This window comes from Zootoca vivipara, chromosome 3 (genome assembly GCF_963506605.1).
Source record: "Zootoca vivipara chromosome 3, rZooViv1.1, whole genome shotgun sequence".
In the NCBI taxonomy this organism is placed as follows: Eukaryota; Metazoa; Chordata; class Lepidosauria; order Squamata; family Lacertidae; genus Zootoca; species Zootoca vivipara.
Genome location: NC_083278.1, coordinates 104107433 through 104121827, shown reverse-complemented (window position 1 = coordinate 104121827; position 14395 = coordinate 104107433). Strand labels below are relative to the sequence as shown.

General features: G+C 46.9%; 1 protein-coding gene across 1 annotated transcript in view; it reads left to right on the top strand.

Moving 5' to 3' along the window:
* Positions 1-3184: 3184 nt before the first annotated feature.
* MRPS5 (mitochondrial ribosomal protein S5) overlaps positions 3185-14395 on the top strand; it is a 45638-nt gene continuing 34427 nt past the window's right edge. Inside the window, exons 1-2 of the mRNA XM_035111084.2 lie at positions 3185-3510; positions 11450-11587. Coding sequence (XP_034966975.2) covers positions 3441-3510; positions 11450-11587 — 208 coding nt within the window. The 5' untranslated portion in view covers positions 3185-3440. The remainder of the gene's footprint in view (positions 3511-11449; positions 11588-14395) is intronic.

Sequence of the window (14395 nt, the reverse complement as noted above, 5' to 3'; positions counted from 1 at the left end):
GCAAGATTCCAAAGGTCTTGGCACTTAACCAGGAAGGCTTGTGTTCCTTGGGAATGAGGCATGGCAGAGACTGCCGTGTCTTTATCCAATACTAGTATCATTTAGCCCGTTAAATTAACAGGTGCTAGAACATATGTGCTGAAACATTTGTAAAAACAGACTTGTTAAATGCTTTTACCACTGCAAGTCCGCTATTTCATGTACAGTACTGCAAACCTTCTTAATTCCATCCACGTGTCACAACATTATTGCTCCTGTTGTTGTTCGTAGTGTTTGGCTGCGGAGATGAAGGGGGGGGAGCGCGAAGTGGAAGGGAGGGCTGAGGGGAGGCGAGAGAGAGAGAAAGAGAGAGAGGACTGACAACTGTCGGTTTGTGTGTGTGGGAAAGGTGGGAGAGATAAAGGGGCGCAAGCACCTCCCTCCACGTCCCCCCCTCTCCCTCTCACCCGTGCGCAACCGCCACCGCCGTGCGCCAATTTCCATCCCTCCTCCCGTCGCTCTTCAGTTACTGTTGTGAGCAGCGGTCTCATCTGCTCCCCCGACCACTCCTCCTCCATGGTGCAGGGCTCAGGAGGAGAGAGGGTGGCTGCGCTGGAAGGAGTTCCGCCTGGCCATCCGAACTCTCAACAGCCAAGTCCCAACGGCTGTCCGTGGGGTACATGCGCAGTAGCGCAATCCCACAGACACATGGACTGGACGCAGAGACACTTGGACTTTATTATAGACGATGGCTTATTTTACACATATTTAAAACTTGAGTTTCAGTGGAAGGAGTGCAGCAGAACATTGCACTGCAGGAGTATCTATCACTTCTCTTCTAGGTTCAGGAAGCTTGGGTCCCAAGCATCAGCCAGCCAGCCAGGCTCCCAGGTCTCCGCGTGCAGCCTCCTCCACCCAGTGCCACATGGTGTTCTGTCCCTACCTTCTTATTCCCAGAAACCCTTGCTCCAAAACCTCTGTTTTAAATGGACACCTCTTTTAATGTGCTGACATCACACCCCCTATTATACTGGCAACCTCCCCCTTTCAGTTCTTCTGTTTCTATCCACTTCTCAGCTGGGGGAAGGACAACATCTGCCTGGTCAATTGTTCTTGTTGTTGTTTAGTCGTTTAGTCGTGTCCGACTCTTCGTGACCCCATGGACCAGAGCACGCCAGGCACTCCTGTCTTGCACTGCCTCCCGCAGTTTGGTCAAACTCATGTTCGTAGCTTCGAGAACACTGTCCAACCATCTCGTCCTCTGTCGTCCCCTTCTCCTAGTGCCCTCAATCTTTCCCAACATCAGGGTCTTTTCCAAAGATTCCTCTCTTCTCATGAGGTGGCCAAAGTATTGGAGCCTCAGCTTCACGATCTGTCCTTCCAGGGAGCACTCAGGGCTGATTTCCTGAAGAATGGATAGGTTTGATCTTCTTGCAGTCCATGGGACTCTCAAGTGTCTCCTCCAGCACCATAATTCAAAAGCATCAATTCTTCGGCGATCAGCCTTCTTTATGGTCCAGCTCTCACTTCCATACATCACTACTGGGAAAACCATAGCTTTAACTATACGGACCTTTGTCGGCAAGGTGATGTCTCTGCTTTTTAAGATGCTGTCTAGGTTTGTTGTCTTAATGTTCTTAATGGCTGTCTTTGTGTTCTTAATGGCACTGCTATCAGCAAACAGGGTAAATTACAGCGCTTTAAGTTATTCTGGCTTCTTCTGGTTTTGGGATTGCTCTGCACAGCTACACTGACTCTCCCAAATGCAACCGTAAGCAAGTTTGCCATATGTTCTGGACATGTACAGTCAAATGGCGAAACTATTGGGGGAGGGGGATTCAAAAAATCAGCAAAATGTCTGAGTTTTTGCCAATAGAACCAGGAAGTGTGTGTTCCCCCAAAAAAGGTTCAACAGTTTTGAGGTTGACTTCCCTACCTTAAGGCAGCAAAACATTACACAGCTATTCATCTTGATACAGAAAAGATTGCTCTGCCAGCCAGTCACCACAAGCATCTGTCATAACAAGATACAGTACTGTACAGAAGTTAAGCAGTCATCCATTCAGGCTGGGGAAAGGGATTGTGTGAAACAACCAGTTATTGTGAAACAACCAGTTGTGTGAAACAACCAGTTATTGGACTTCATTCCCTCCACAGCTTTTGCCAGTTGTGTCCATTAAGGGCATAAACTCAATAAGATACACATAATCTTAAGACTAGTTATAAAAACTAAATAACCAGGGGGTTTGGGAGGAGTCGAAGGAAATTATCTGTTATAATTTGTGATGGACCAACTTTTTAATATATATAATCACCTTGCAATGCAAGCATTAAACATATTTTTAGCACAAACACTGAGGTCATTACCAGAACGGATTGATGCAAAAGATCCAGAGTGAGGAAGATAACCTCACATTGCCCATCTGTTTTCCAACAAAATGTATTATTATGGGTTTGTGGGAGTGCCGGATCCTCCCCATAATGCCTGGAATTAGTAAAAGTTAGAATTAATCAAGGTTTGATTAAACTTTGCCAAACACGGAAACCCACTGGATCGGCCATTAGCAGGGGACAAAGGTATGGGTGAGTGGGGCCCCTTCCTTGCTGGGTGCTAGTGGGCAGAAGCAAAGGCCAGAGTTAGGGTTTCAACTTTGAATGACAGGCTGGGGGAGTCAGTTATCAGGGAGAAGGAGGGGCAGAACTCCAGGTGAGCTGTGGAAGACAGGTTGAAAGTGACACACAGGATAGCTTTGTGCTGTCTTTGATTTGTTTTTACAGTATATGATTTTATGAGCTGTGTTACTGGTTTTGAAATTGTTGAAATACTTTATTGTCACTTGTACAACTTGTACACAGTGAGAGTACACGCTGTGTATGTTGTATTTTTGTTTTAATTATGTTGTTTACTGTTTTTTTCAGTTCAAAACACAGAGTTTTAAGAATAATTATGAGGTTTATGAATGTTTCAAATAAATAAAAAGCCAGAGAAACAGTCCAGGCTCCCTTGCACCCCCTTTGGTCCTGCTTTCGAAACACTCCAATTGAAAACGAGCCTCTTAACGACACTGCTCCATCTACCTCTTTGGCATTTTCCACGTTAGCTTGCGCGGGCAACTGCCCCTCGCAAGCCCCGCACATGGGAGATTCCGGGAGCGCCTTTCCGAATCACTCCCGGAAGTGTATTGAAAACCCCCTTTGGGCTGCCTCTACCTAACGAGCGGGGAAGAGTCGTCGGGTCCTAACGGGAAGGCCCCCTCTACCGGGAAGGAGAGGCTGTCTTCGATACTGCTTGCAGCGCATACTGAAAATATGGCTAGGCGAGTCGAGGTTCGTCCCCTCCCTCATACCTCACTGACCGCCGCGAAACGGAGCCGGTGATGGGTGCCGCGTCCTGGAGATTTTAAGATCTCGGGCAAACGCGCGGGCACCAAGTACGGTGGCCGAGGAGGATCTTCGACAACATGGCGGCCGCCATAGCTGCGGTGGCTCAAAGAGCCTGCAACGCCGGAGCCATCAGAGCCGCGTGGAGAGGTGAAGCCCCCTTTTTACTTATTCTTGCTTCTTCGGCGGGGTGGGGAAGCTGTTGGCCTCCGGCTGCTCTCGCCCTTCGAGGCGGCGGTTTGTGTACCTCGTACGTTCCCCTCGCCTGACTCTGGCCAGATCCTGCCACCTCCCATCGCCGCCGCCTTGGGCCTTGTGGTCCTCGGTTCCGCCAGGCAGCGGAACCCCAGACAGGTCCCCGTCGCGAGGGTTCCTCACTCGCGAGCGACCGTGCAGATAGGATAGGATCGCACGTGTACCTGGGAGTAAAACCCCATTGAGTACAACAGGGCTGACGTATGCAATATATTTATCTGTAAACCGCCTCCAGCCCCTGCTGGAGTGGGGGAATGTGTTGTTTAGCCGTTTAGTCGTGCCCGACTCTTCGTGACCCCATGGACCAGAGCACGCTAGGAATAATGTAGGGCATAAACAAAGGAGCCATTTGGCGCCTAGATTATATATCTGAGTTTCTAACACTGCTCTGTTTAACATAGCCCCCCACCCCCACCCCAGTAAACGTACATAGTTTTTCTCTGCAGGAGGCTGACACATTATGCCAATGATCCATCTAGTTCAGTAGATTTGGTGTTAAGACTTATAACTTACACCATTCCTGAGCAACAACCACGCTCACTTGCAGTCAAACAACCCCTGGAGGTCATCACATTGGTAACCAGTTGGCTGTGCTGGCTGGCAGTGGATTTTCATAGTTTTAAACCTAGATCTTTTCCAGCCGTCCTTAGAGATGCCAAGGACGTTTAAACTACAATGTTTTGCATGCAAAGCATGTGTTCCCTTCCTGTCTCCTGTTCAGATCTCCCCCAGCTGTGAACTTAAAGCTGTGACCCACTGCTGCTGTTGAGCTGAAACTCCCAATAGCCCCAGGAATCTTATATATCTTATACAGTATATGCTGACTTGAGAGTTAATGCACACTACGAACATTCACAAGCTATGTTATTTCTGCTTTAAATGTCACCACACCCATTCTAGCTATTTTTGGAGAATGATACACCCCAACTTGCCTGCTTCCAGATCTATAAAATTGCCCCTTTTCAAGAAATGAACTTTGAGACTGGCAAGGTTTTCCTATACGTTACATGGAAAAGTTTTGTTCTATAGCCGTGTCTCTCTTTTTTAAGGTTGCAACCCTAACCCTACTCAGAGTAACCTCTGCTGAACTCAGTAGGATTTACTTCTGAGTTTACATTATGAAGATTGAACTGTTGCGAACAAGTGACAGAAAAAAGAATCTTGCTGCATTTGAATCAGACTTAGGGACCCAGGTGGCGCTGTGGGTTAAACCACTGAGCCTAGGGCTTGCTGATCAGAAGGTCGGCGGTTCGAATCCCTGTGACGGGGTGAGCTCCCGTTGCTCGGTCCCAGCTCCTGCCCACCTAGCAGTTCGAAAGCACGTCAAAATGCAAGTAGATAAATAGGAACCGCTACAGCGGGAAGGTAAACGGCGTTTCCATGTGCTGCTCTGGTTCGCCAGAAGCGGCTTTGTCATGCTGGCCACATGATCTGGAAGCTGTACGCCGGCTCCCTCGGCCAATAATGCGAGATGAGCGCGCAACCCCAGAGTCGGTCACGACTGGACCTAATGGTCAGGGGTCCCTTTACCTTTTTAATGTGTTACCTGATATTGCCTCGCTGCCACTGTAACATGAACTGGAATAAAAACCATTTGAATGCATCTGTTCACAGGAGACATAAATAATGCAGGATTTGGAACCCTTTCCACATGGTCATTGATTTATTTAAAAAACTTAGTGCAAGTACATTTAATACTGCGTTTTGGCCATTCAGCAGCTGCTGCAAAAGTGGGAGAGGGGCTCAGAAGCACTTAAAGTAGCCGATGAAATCTGTGCTAGAAAGGCACTTGAGTAAATGGTAGAAGTGAAGGACTGTTCTTAAGTCTGAAGGTGATGCTGGCACATGGGTTTGCCCTAGGGCCACCTGCTTGCCTATTCCTTCAGTAGGAGAACCTCCTTTGCTTTTATGAGCAACATTTGCTTAACATTGTAGGCTTTTATTTATATATAAAAAATATTACTACAATACACTACCCACTCCCTTAAAATATTGATGCGGTTTGCAACAGTGACCCTGCTCCTTCACATAACTTTCTTAAGAGTTAGAACAAATTACAGTTGGAGAGGCTAGGACCTTTTCTTTACTTAGGGGCAAGAGTGGGCAACCTCATCGCCCTAAAGCGCTGCATGCAGCATGTGGATTAAGGGCCTCAGATGGAGAGCAGGCCTGGCAATGGGAAGGACCAGGGACTAATCCCCACTCCAGCATTCCATTACCCTGAATCACTCTCGTGCACAGCCTTCCTCCCCTACCCCTTCTTCCTGCTCCACCTCAGTGTGTGGAAGCTTCCACCGCATTGAGATGCCACCACAGCTCCCCTTCCCTGTCACCTGACTTAGTGGTTCTGAGACTTATTTTCCACAGACACTGCTGAGGATCTTGGCAGACCCCTTAATTATTTTTCTGCCTGTTGCAGCAGCTGTATTTTTATTGCTTCTTTTGTGTATATTCTGTGGAATTCAAGCTGTAATATGAGGGTCTGAAACTAAGCCTTATGAGGAACGGTTGAGGGAGTTTGGTATGTTTAGTCTGGAAAAGAGGAGACTGAGAGAATATATGAGTTGTTGTTGTTTAGTCGTTTAGTCGTGTCCGACTCTTCGTGACCCCATGGACCACAGCACGCCAGACACTCCTGTCTTGCACTGCCTCCCGCAGTTTGGTCAAACTCATGTTCTTAGCTTCGAGAACACTGTCCAACCATCTCGTCCTCTGTCGCCCCCTTCTCCTAGTTCCCTCCATCTTTCCCAACATCAGGGTCTTTTCCAAGGATTCTTCTCTTCTCATGAGGTGGCCAAAGTATTGGAGCCTCAGCTTCACGATCTGTCCTTCCAGTGAGCACTCAGGGCTGATTTCCTTCAGAATGGATAGGTTTGATCTTCTTGCAGTCCATGGGACTCTCAAGAGTCTCCTCCAGCACCACAATTCAAAAGCATCAATTCTTCAGCGATCAGCCTTCTTTATGGTCCAGCTCTCACTTCCATACATCACTACTGGGAAAACCATAGCTTTAACTATACGGACCTTTGTCGGCAAGGTGATGTCTCTGCTTTTTAAGATGCTGTCTAGGTTTGTCATTGCTTTTCTCCCAAGAAGCAGGCGTCTTTTAATTTCGTCTTCAAATATCTCAAGGGCTGTCACATGGAAGATGGAGCAAGCTTGTTGCCTCCTGCTCTGGAGGGTAGGAGTCACATCAATGACTTAGTTACAAGAAAGGAGGTTCTGACTAAACACTAGGAAGTACTTTCTGGCAGTAAAAGCTGTTTGACAGTGGAACATTCTCCTTCAGGAAGTGGTGGACTCTCCTTCCCTAGAGGCTTTTAAGCAGATGGGTGGCCATCTGTCATGGATGCTTTAGCAGAGATTCCTGCATTGCAGGAGATTGGACTAGATGACCCTTAAAGTCCCTTCCAACTACAGTTCTATAATTCTATGACCTAAGAAATGACGCAATAAAAATACAATTAAAAACCAATTTGAATGTTTAATGTGATGGGTATGCCATCTCCTGATTTCAATCACAAATCCACAGATCACCAGAATGAAGCTTACAGTTTGGGAACTTCTGGACTGGTCAATAAGCACACGGGGCAGCTGAAGAATGTACAGATCAGCTATTTCCAGTGCCAATTGGCTGGGACGGAGTCCTTTGGACCCCCATGAGTTCCATGGGTTGTCCATATGCCACTTAGGGAGATCTGTTATTGAGAGCCTGAAGCACCCCTGAGCTAGGATTCTCTGAAATAAAGGACACCCATTAATTTGAGGTGTTGCCATATTTTGAAGTACAGTAGTACCTCTACTTACGAATGTTTCTACTTACGAATGGAGCTCCGTCCGCCATCTTGGATGCTGTTTAGATAGGATTTTTTCTACTTACGAATTTTTAGATAGGGTTGCTTCGACTTACGAATTTTTTCTCCCAATGCATTCCTATGGGATTCGACTTACAATTTTTTTTGACTTACAAATGTGCGCTTGGAACGCATTAAATTCGTAAGTAGAGGTACCACTGTAAAAGGCATTTGAGCAATTGTGTGCCTGAAAGGAGGTGAAACATGCACTATGCAGGGTTGTGATTAACCGGGCTGTACATTCCTTTGGGGCTTCTTGTTCAGTGTAATTCTGCTTGTAACACAATTGAACATTTTGCCTTTTGAGATTCTGTTCAGATAAAAGATACAGAAAACTTGAGGTAAAGGAGTTTGTAGCCTGAAGATTAAAATTAATAGGACTGGATGTTTCTGGAGCTACAATCTTGCAGTTTAATCAGGTTTCTTTATACATTAACTTTCCCAGAACATTGCAGCTATTTCAGCCCAGGTGTTTTCTCTTCACAGTCCTGGTGAAAGGGAGCAATTTATAAACAGGCAGAAGCTGCGGGAGTTCCTCCACCTTCCTGTGTGGTTATTCATCAGCCATAACTATTTCTGTTGCTCCCGTTTTAGTTCTGCATATTGAGCGACTCGCTATAAACCAGTAGTTCTCGGTTGTGTTTCAGAGAATCCCAAAGCTCATTGGGATTCTAGGATTCCTCCAGTGAGAAGATCACTTTCTTCAATGCCAGCTTTGCCAATCCATTCAGTCTTCCTGCTTTAATGTGAAGCCGCAAAGAGCAGTCCTCTTCTTTGAAATTTAATCCAAAAATGGGTCTTTGAAACTTGCTGTGAATCTTGCCCTCATTTTCCCCCACCCGAAACCCAGTCGTGCCTTGTCCTGGTGTTGTAGCTAACTAACTTTAATGCAAGTCTATTTTTAAAGTAAGAGCGGAGCATATCAGCATTTCTGTATTGCAGGAAGTTGGACTACAAGACCCTGAGGGTCCCTTCCAACTCTACGATTCTGTGATTCTTGTACTGTAACTTATTGAAATTTGAACTTGTTATGTGAAGTGTTTTAATTAGTGTTGCTGTTTTCATTTATTAGTTGCTCTTTTCAGAAAGGTGAAACTCAAAGTGACTTACAGAAACACAGTAAATAAAAACATGAAAGCCAAGAGTAAAAACAATCTAAAATGCTCACCAATGAGATATATATATAAAAGAGTAGATCCAGTTCAACCCTATTCCACTAAGTCAAAAAATTGTGGAGCAACGACCTGAGTGAATAAGAATGGTTTTTTTGCCTGGCACCTAAACATGGATGTGATGGCACCAGATGTAACACCCTAGGGAAAGCCCTCAACAAGTGGGGAGCCACCACCGAGAAGGCCCTTTCTGGTGTTGCCACCCTCAAAGTGTTCTAAGAATAGAGTTCATAGGGTTGTTGTATTATGCTTACACACAAGTCTCATAGGTTAATTTATTTGTTTTTTGTTTTTTAATTAATGTTTCAACAAAGAAAGTATAATGGTGGGAAAGGGAGGGGGGACCAAGAGGGAGGAGGAGAAGGAAAAAAACCGAAATAGTAAGCTGATATTAAGATACAGTAACCATTCATACATCCATCTTAATTTAAACATATACATTAATAAAAATCATCCAAATATCTAGATAGGTATCCACATAAAAACGATGTTGTTATTTTAAAAAAAGGCTTCCAAGTGTAGCAAGGGCTGTGAGGCCCTCAGAACATTGTGTAACAGGCAGTAGGTGTTTATCCCATTATTATTATTAATTGTATACTGCCCTTCATCTGTAGATCTCAGGGTGGGTCACAACATAAAAATACAATATAAGAAAAGAAAATACATGATAAAAACAAGGAGAAACAAACAAAAGCTAATAACGCCCCCTTCCCCCACCCCATGGTAGCCATAAGGGCTTGCAAAATCTGCTTTTGCTGTCCTGCTAATCACCCGTGAGTGCAATCCTGATAAGGATCTGGCCCATGAAGCCAAAGAGGTTCCCCACTCCTGGTCTTGCCAAAATATTCATAACATGGACTTCTTAGCAGAAACCTATACAAAACAACACCTAGGGGTCAGCAAACTTTTTCAGTAGGGGGCCGGTCCACTGTCCCTCAGACCTTGTGGGGGGCCAGACTATATATTTTTTTTTGGGGGGGGGAATGAACGAACTCCTATGCCCCACAAATAACCAAGAGATGCATTTTAAATAAAAGGACACATTCTATTCATGTAAAACCACCAGGCAGGCCCCACAAATAACCCAGAGATGTGTTTTACCGGACCATCCGAGGGCCGGATTTAGAAGGCGATTGGGCCGCATCTGGCCCCCGTGCCTTAGTTTGGGCACCCCTGACCTAGACTGAGGCTATGAGGATCCAAAAACGCTGTTGGTTAAGAGGTGTTGAGGCAAGTGCTTGATTAACAAAAAGTCTTTTAATTGGTTGGCAACCCTAGTTAAGACTAATGATGATGTTTACTGTGGTGCCTGGTGATGTAAAGAGCACTGAAATCAGTTACCTGCCAGTGTTTATAACTCTTGTGTTCATTATCCAGTAGCTCCTTTCCCTTCTAATCGCCCTTCTGTGCATTTCCCCATCCTCATCCAGCTAAAATCAATTTCTTTATTGGGCAGCTGTTGTAAACTGTTGTCTTTGCCTCATTTCTCCGATTCTGCTATCGGACTTCTCATTGGAATCGGCTCCCTCTCCCTCCATCATGATAATTCTGTTGAAATTGTTTTCACCAAAGGCTTTTTGCCTCCCGTCATGTCTTAATAAGGGTTAAGCACCAGGCAATTGGGTTTCAGTGCCCATTGAGAGCTGGCTGTTAGGCCAGGTGAGCCAGAAGCTCAGGCGTGAACCACACACAAGGATCATGGGAAGGTGCACCATCAAGGGCAAGCAACAGGCATTCATTCATTTATTACATTTGTATACCACATTTTCCTCCAAGGAGCTCAAGATACACGGTTCTCCCCTCCCCCTCCCCATTTTATCCTTACAACATAGCATAGGCTGAGAGACAGTGACTGGTGCAAGCTCACCCATTGAGCACTGTGGTTGAGTGCGGATTCAAACTCTCGTCTTGAAGGTCCTAGGCCAACACTCTAGCCCAGGCACCCCCAAACTTCGGCCCTCCAGATGTTTTGGACTACAATTCCCATCTTTCCCGACCACTGATCCTGTTATCTAGGGATCATGGGAGTTGTAGGCCAAAACATCTGGAGGGGGCCGCAGTTTGGGGATGCCTGCTCTAGCCCAGTGTTTCTCAAACTACATCCTTTCTGCGGCATCCCTGTGGGGCTCAGGAGCCCAGCTATGTCACCCCTTGCCTGCAGAACTGGGAGGCAGAGATGCAAGAGGGCATCGGAGGAGGGATGGAAGGAAAGAGGGACAGAGGCCAGCGTTGCTCGAGGCACCCCTGACCATCATTCAAGGCACCCTGGTTGAAAACCACTGTCTTATGGGGATGATTTGACATTGGGGATGCAGCATAAATAAATCAGTTAGATTAATAGATCTAAAGCCTATTAATATTTCTGTTAATAAATCTAAAAATAGTGTCCCCAATTAATTTGGCAGCCGGGGTTTCAAAAATCATTCATCATTCTTAATGCAAAAACGGCAAGTGGCAGGATTGTCTTAGAGAAGAGACATTCCCCCTTTTCTAAGAAGGCAGGTGCATGCATTTGTCAAAAAAAAAAAACCAAGTAAAATGTGCTTCCTTTTCTTCTTCAGAAGCATTATCTTATTTACATTAATTTAATTTATCAGCTAACACAGGCATCCCCAAACATCGACCCTCCAGATGTTTTGGGCTACAATTCCCATCTTTCCCGACCACTGATCCTGTTAGCTAGGGATCATGGGAGTTGTAGGCCAAAACATCTGGAGGGCCGCAGTTTGGGGGTGCCTGAGCTAACATTTCTTTAACTGGGTGACATCCCTGTTGGTTAGGTTAACCTCTCTTTGCTTCTCTCCCCAGGCTACGCCTTGATTCCAGGGTCTGGAGTCCATTATCAGTATGCTACCTTGGCATGTGCTTTACAGACCCATTGCTACATTTCCAGCCCCCGCGACGTGACAGTGCAGCCGTGCAGGCACAGCAGCTTCTTCAACAAATGTAAGTCTTGTAAACGACAGGTGCTGCGGCTTATAACCAGAAACAACATTTGCGTAGCTTTTCTCCCCTCTCAGGCCACCGTCCTGTATCCATTTAACCTGCCCATTGAAACCCTTGAAGCTGAGCCTATGTAACTGGGTACCAACTTGATTTCAGTAGGAGGGAGTTGAACACATACTTAAGCTGCACACATCCTGATGTGCTCGCTCGGGACTTCGTGTCCTCCATGGAAACCATGAGACTGTCTTAGTGCATCAGAGGCCTAACATGTGTAGCCAGAGATGAAATTGCTCAGATTCACGCAGAATTGGATGCCAGAGTGAGTCTTGAGGAAACATCCAAAGCCCCATCTCGTCAGGTTATTGCGGATCAGTTTGATTTGTAGCAATCTGAGAATGTGTAGGTGGTATAAGAAGAAGACTTGTGTGGGCCCACAAGTGCTGAGCAACTATCACCCAGTCACCAATATCCCCCTTTTAGGCAAGGCGTTGAAGTGGGCAGTGGTGATCCAACTGCAGGCACATTTATATAATTTACCTGGGCCCTTTTCAGTCTGGCTTCATGCCTGGATAGGGTGCTGTAAGGCTGTTGTTGTTGTGGCTACTCTTGAGTAAAGACGCCCAAGTCCGCTCTGTCTTTAAGAGTTTTATTGTGCATAGTATTTACAGTGCAGAGATAGCGGAAAACATGACCTCTCAGTCACTCGCAGAATCCGGGAGAGGACGTTTCCGGCTGCAGGACCAGCATAAGAGTTTGGGCACCCCGAAACACCTCTTCCCGACCTTACGTTTAGTGGCGCGCCTTGATTTGGGCGCCGGAAGGGGCTGCCTGTTCCACTCCACCTCTTGGTCCAGGCGGCGCAAGGGCTCTCCAACATCGCTGAGTCCTGACCCCTCCGTCCTGCTAACTTCCTGATTCCCCTCACCTGACCTGCTGCTGCTGCTCTCACTGGGGGAAGTGCTGGTCAGCGGGGGGAGGGGGGGAGGTTCCCTGTAGGAAGGTCCCCTGACAGGTACCAAAGCTGCCTCAGTTGTGCTTGTTAAAGCCCTTAGGAGACGGACGGAGGAGTGGTTTTCTTTGACCTTTCCTCAGCTTTTGATACCATCAAGAAAAGTACTGTTGGATCAAGCCAAAAGCCCAGTCAGGCACGCCCAACAGGTAGATCATGATCTACTGGTAGATCACTGGACGTCTGGTAGATCACTTGTTGTTGTTTAGTCATTTAGTCGTGTCCGACTCTTCGTGACCCCATGGACCATAGCACGCCAGGCACTCCTGTCTTGCACTGCCTCCCGCAGTTTGGTAGATCACTGGTTCTCCCCAAAGAAGTTCAACAACTTTGACCTGAACCTCAAAAAAGGGGGAAAGGGAGTAGATCACTGCCAGTTTATAACTCTGTGAGTAGATCACAGTCTCTTGGGAGTTGGCCACCCCTGATATATATAAAAACAGTAAGTTGATCCCAACTCTTTATTTATTTGCTTATTATTTGTATTCAGCGTGGTTCGTATTTTAAGACAAGGGTTGGGAACTACTGGCCCTCCAGATGTTGCTGAACTGCATAGTGGCGTAGCATTGGGGGGGGGGGCAGAGCGGCAATGTCCCCAGGAGCAAAATTCTGGAGGGGCGCAATGGCCATGCTCTCTGTCCTCTGGGCTGCCCAAGCCAGAAGGAAGAAAAAAGCACACAGCCACTGTCAACAGCAGCGCCAGCAGCCATGTGCCTTGCCAGCTCCGCACACCCCATCCTCTGGCCCGCAGCTCCACCCCAGCTGCCCAGTCCACTACGGGGGGGCATAACACTTTCCCCATTCCGGGCACCAGAAGCCCACGCTACACCACTGGAACTACAGCTCCCATCATCCCCAGCAAGCATAGCCAATAGCCAGGGGTGATAGGGGTTGTACTGCAGCAACCTATAGTGGGGCAAAGTTTCCCCACACCTGGTTTAAGATAACATTTATTACACCCAGTACACAAGTGTGAAGGGAAAATAAGTGCAAGGAGGCACCTTTGCATGTGATTGAACTTTGAGAGGAGGGGCAAAATAACAGATGGTCCCAGCTGAGCTGGCAGAGAAGGCCATGCTTTGGATCGATTGGATAAGCCCTCCTGGATCTGACCAAAGCCTTATCTAGAAGCAGCATCCTGTTTTCAGAGTGGCCAACCGGATGCCTATGGGAAGCCCTCAGGCAGGGCACTCTCTCCCTATAATTCCCCAGCAGCTGTCATTCAGAGGCATGCTGCCTCCGATCTTGGGAGGTAGCATCCAGCCTGGAGGTAGTATCCAGCCATCACAACGTGTTATCAGTCTCTTGTCACAATCTGCCCTTTTTGCTTTGTGATAGTTAACCGTAAGGAGCCGAATGCCTCGTGCACGCTTTGGTTTCCATGGCGAACATTTGAAGGCCCTCTTCTGTGTCCCTGTGGCTAGTTAAGAGCTCAGAGCTGGGGATTTAGGGGAAATCACACGAAGTGATCAATGTCCTTTGACGCTGGCTGGGCACTGGCACGGTGTGAGGTGTTGCAGGAGACTGGAAGGAGCACTTAGCGGCATTGTCGCCACAAGCTGTGAATTGATTCCCTTCTGTTTCCCTTCCTTTCTGCCTTGACTGTGGAAGATGGAGAGGAAGCTGGGTTGGGGAGGGAGCATGGCTGCTCCCTTTTCAGAAGTGATGATTCACATGGCTGATGGGAAGGGAGGAAAATAAGTTAAATACAGGATACAGGATGCCAGGGGAGGTGAGAGGAAAATAAGAGTCCCTGTCTGGGTTGGGGTCTGAGAAGGAAGTGTTACTCGAAAAGGAAG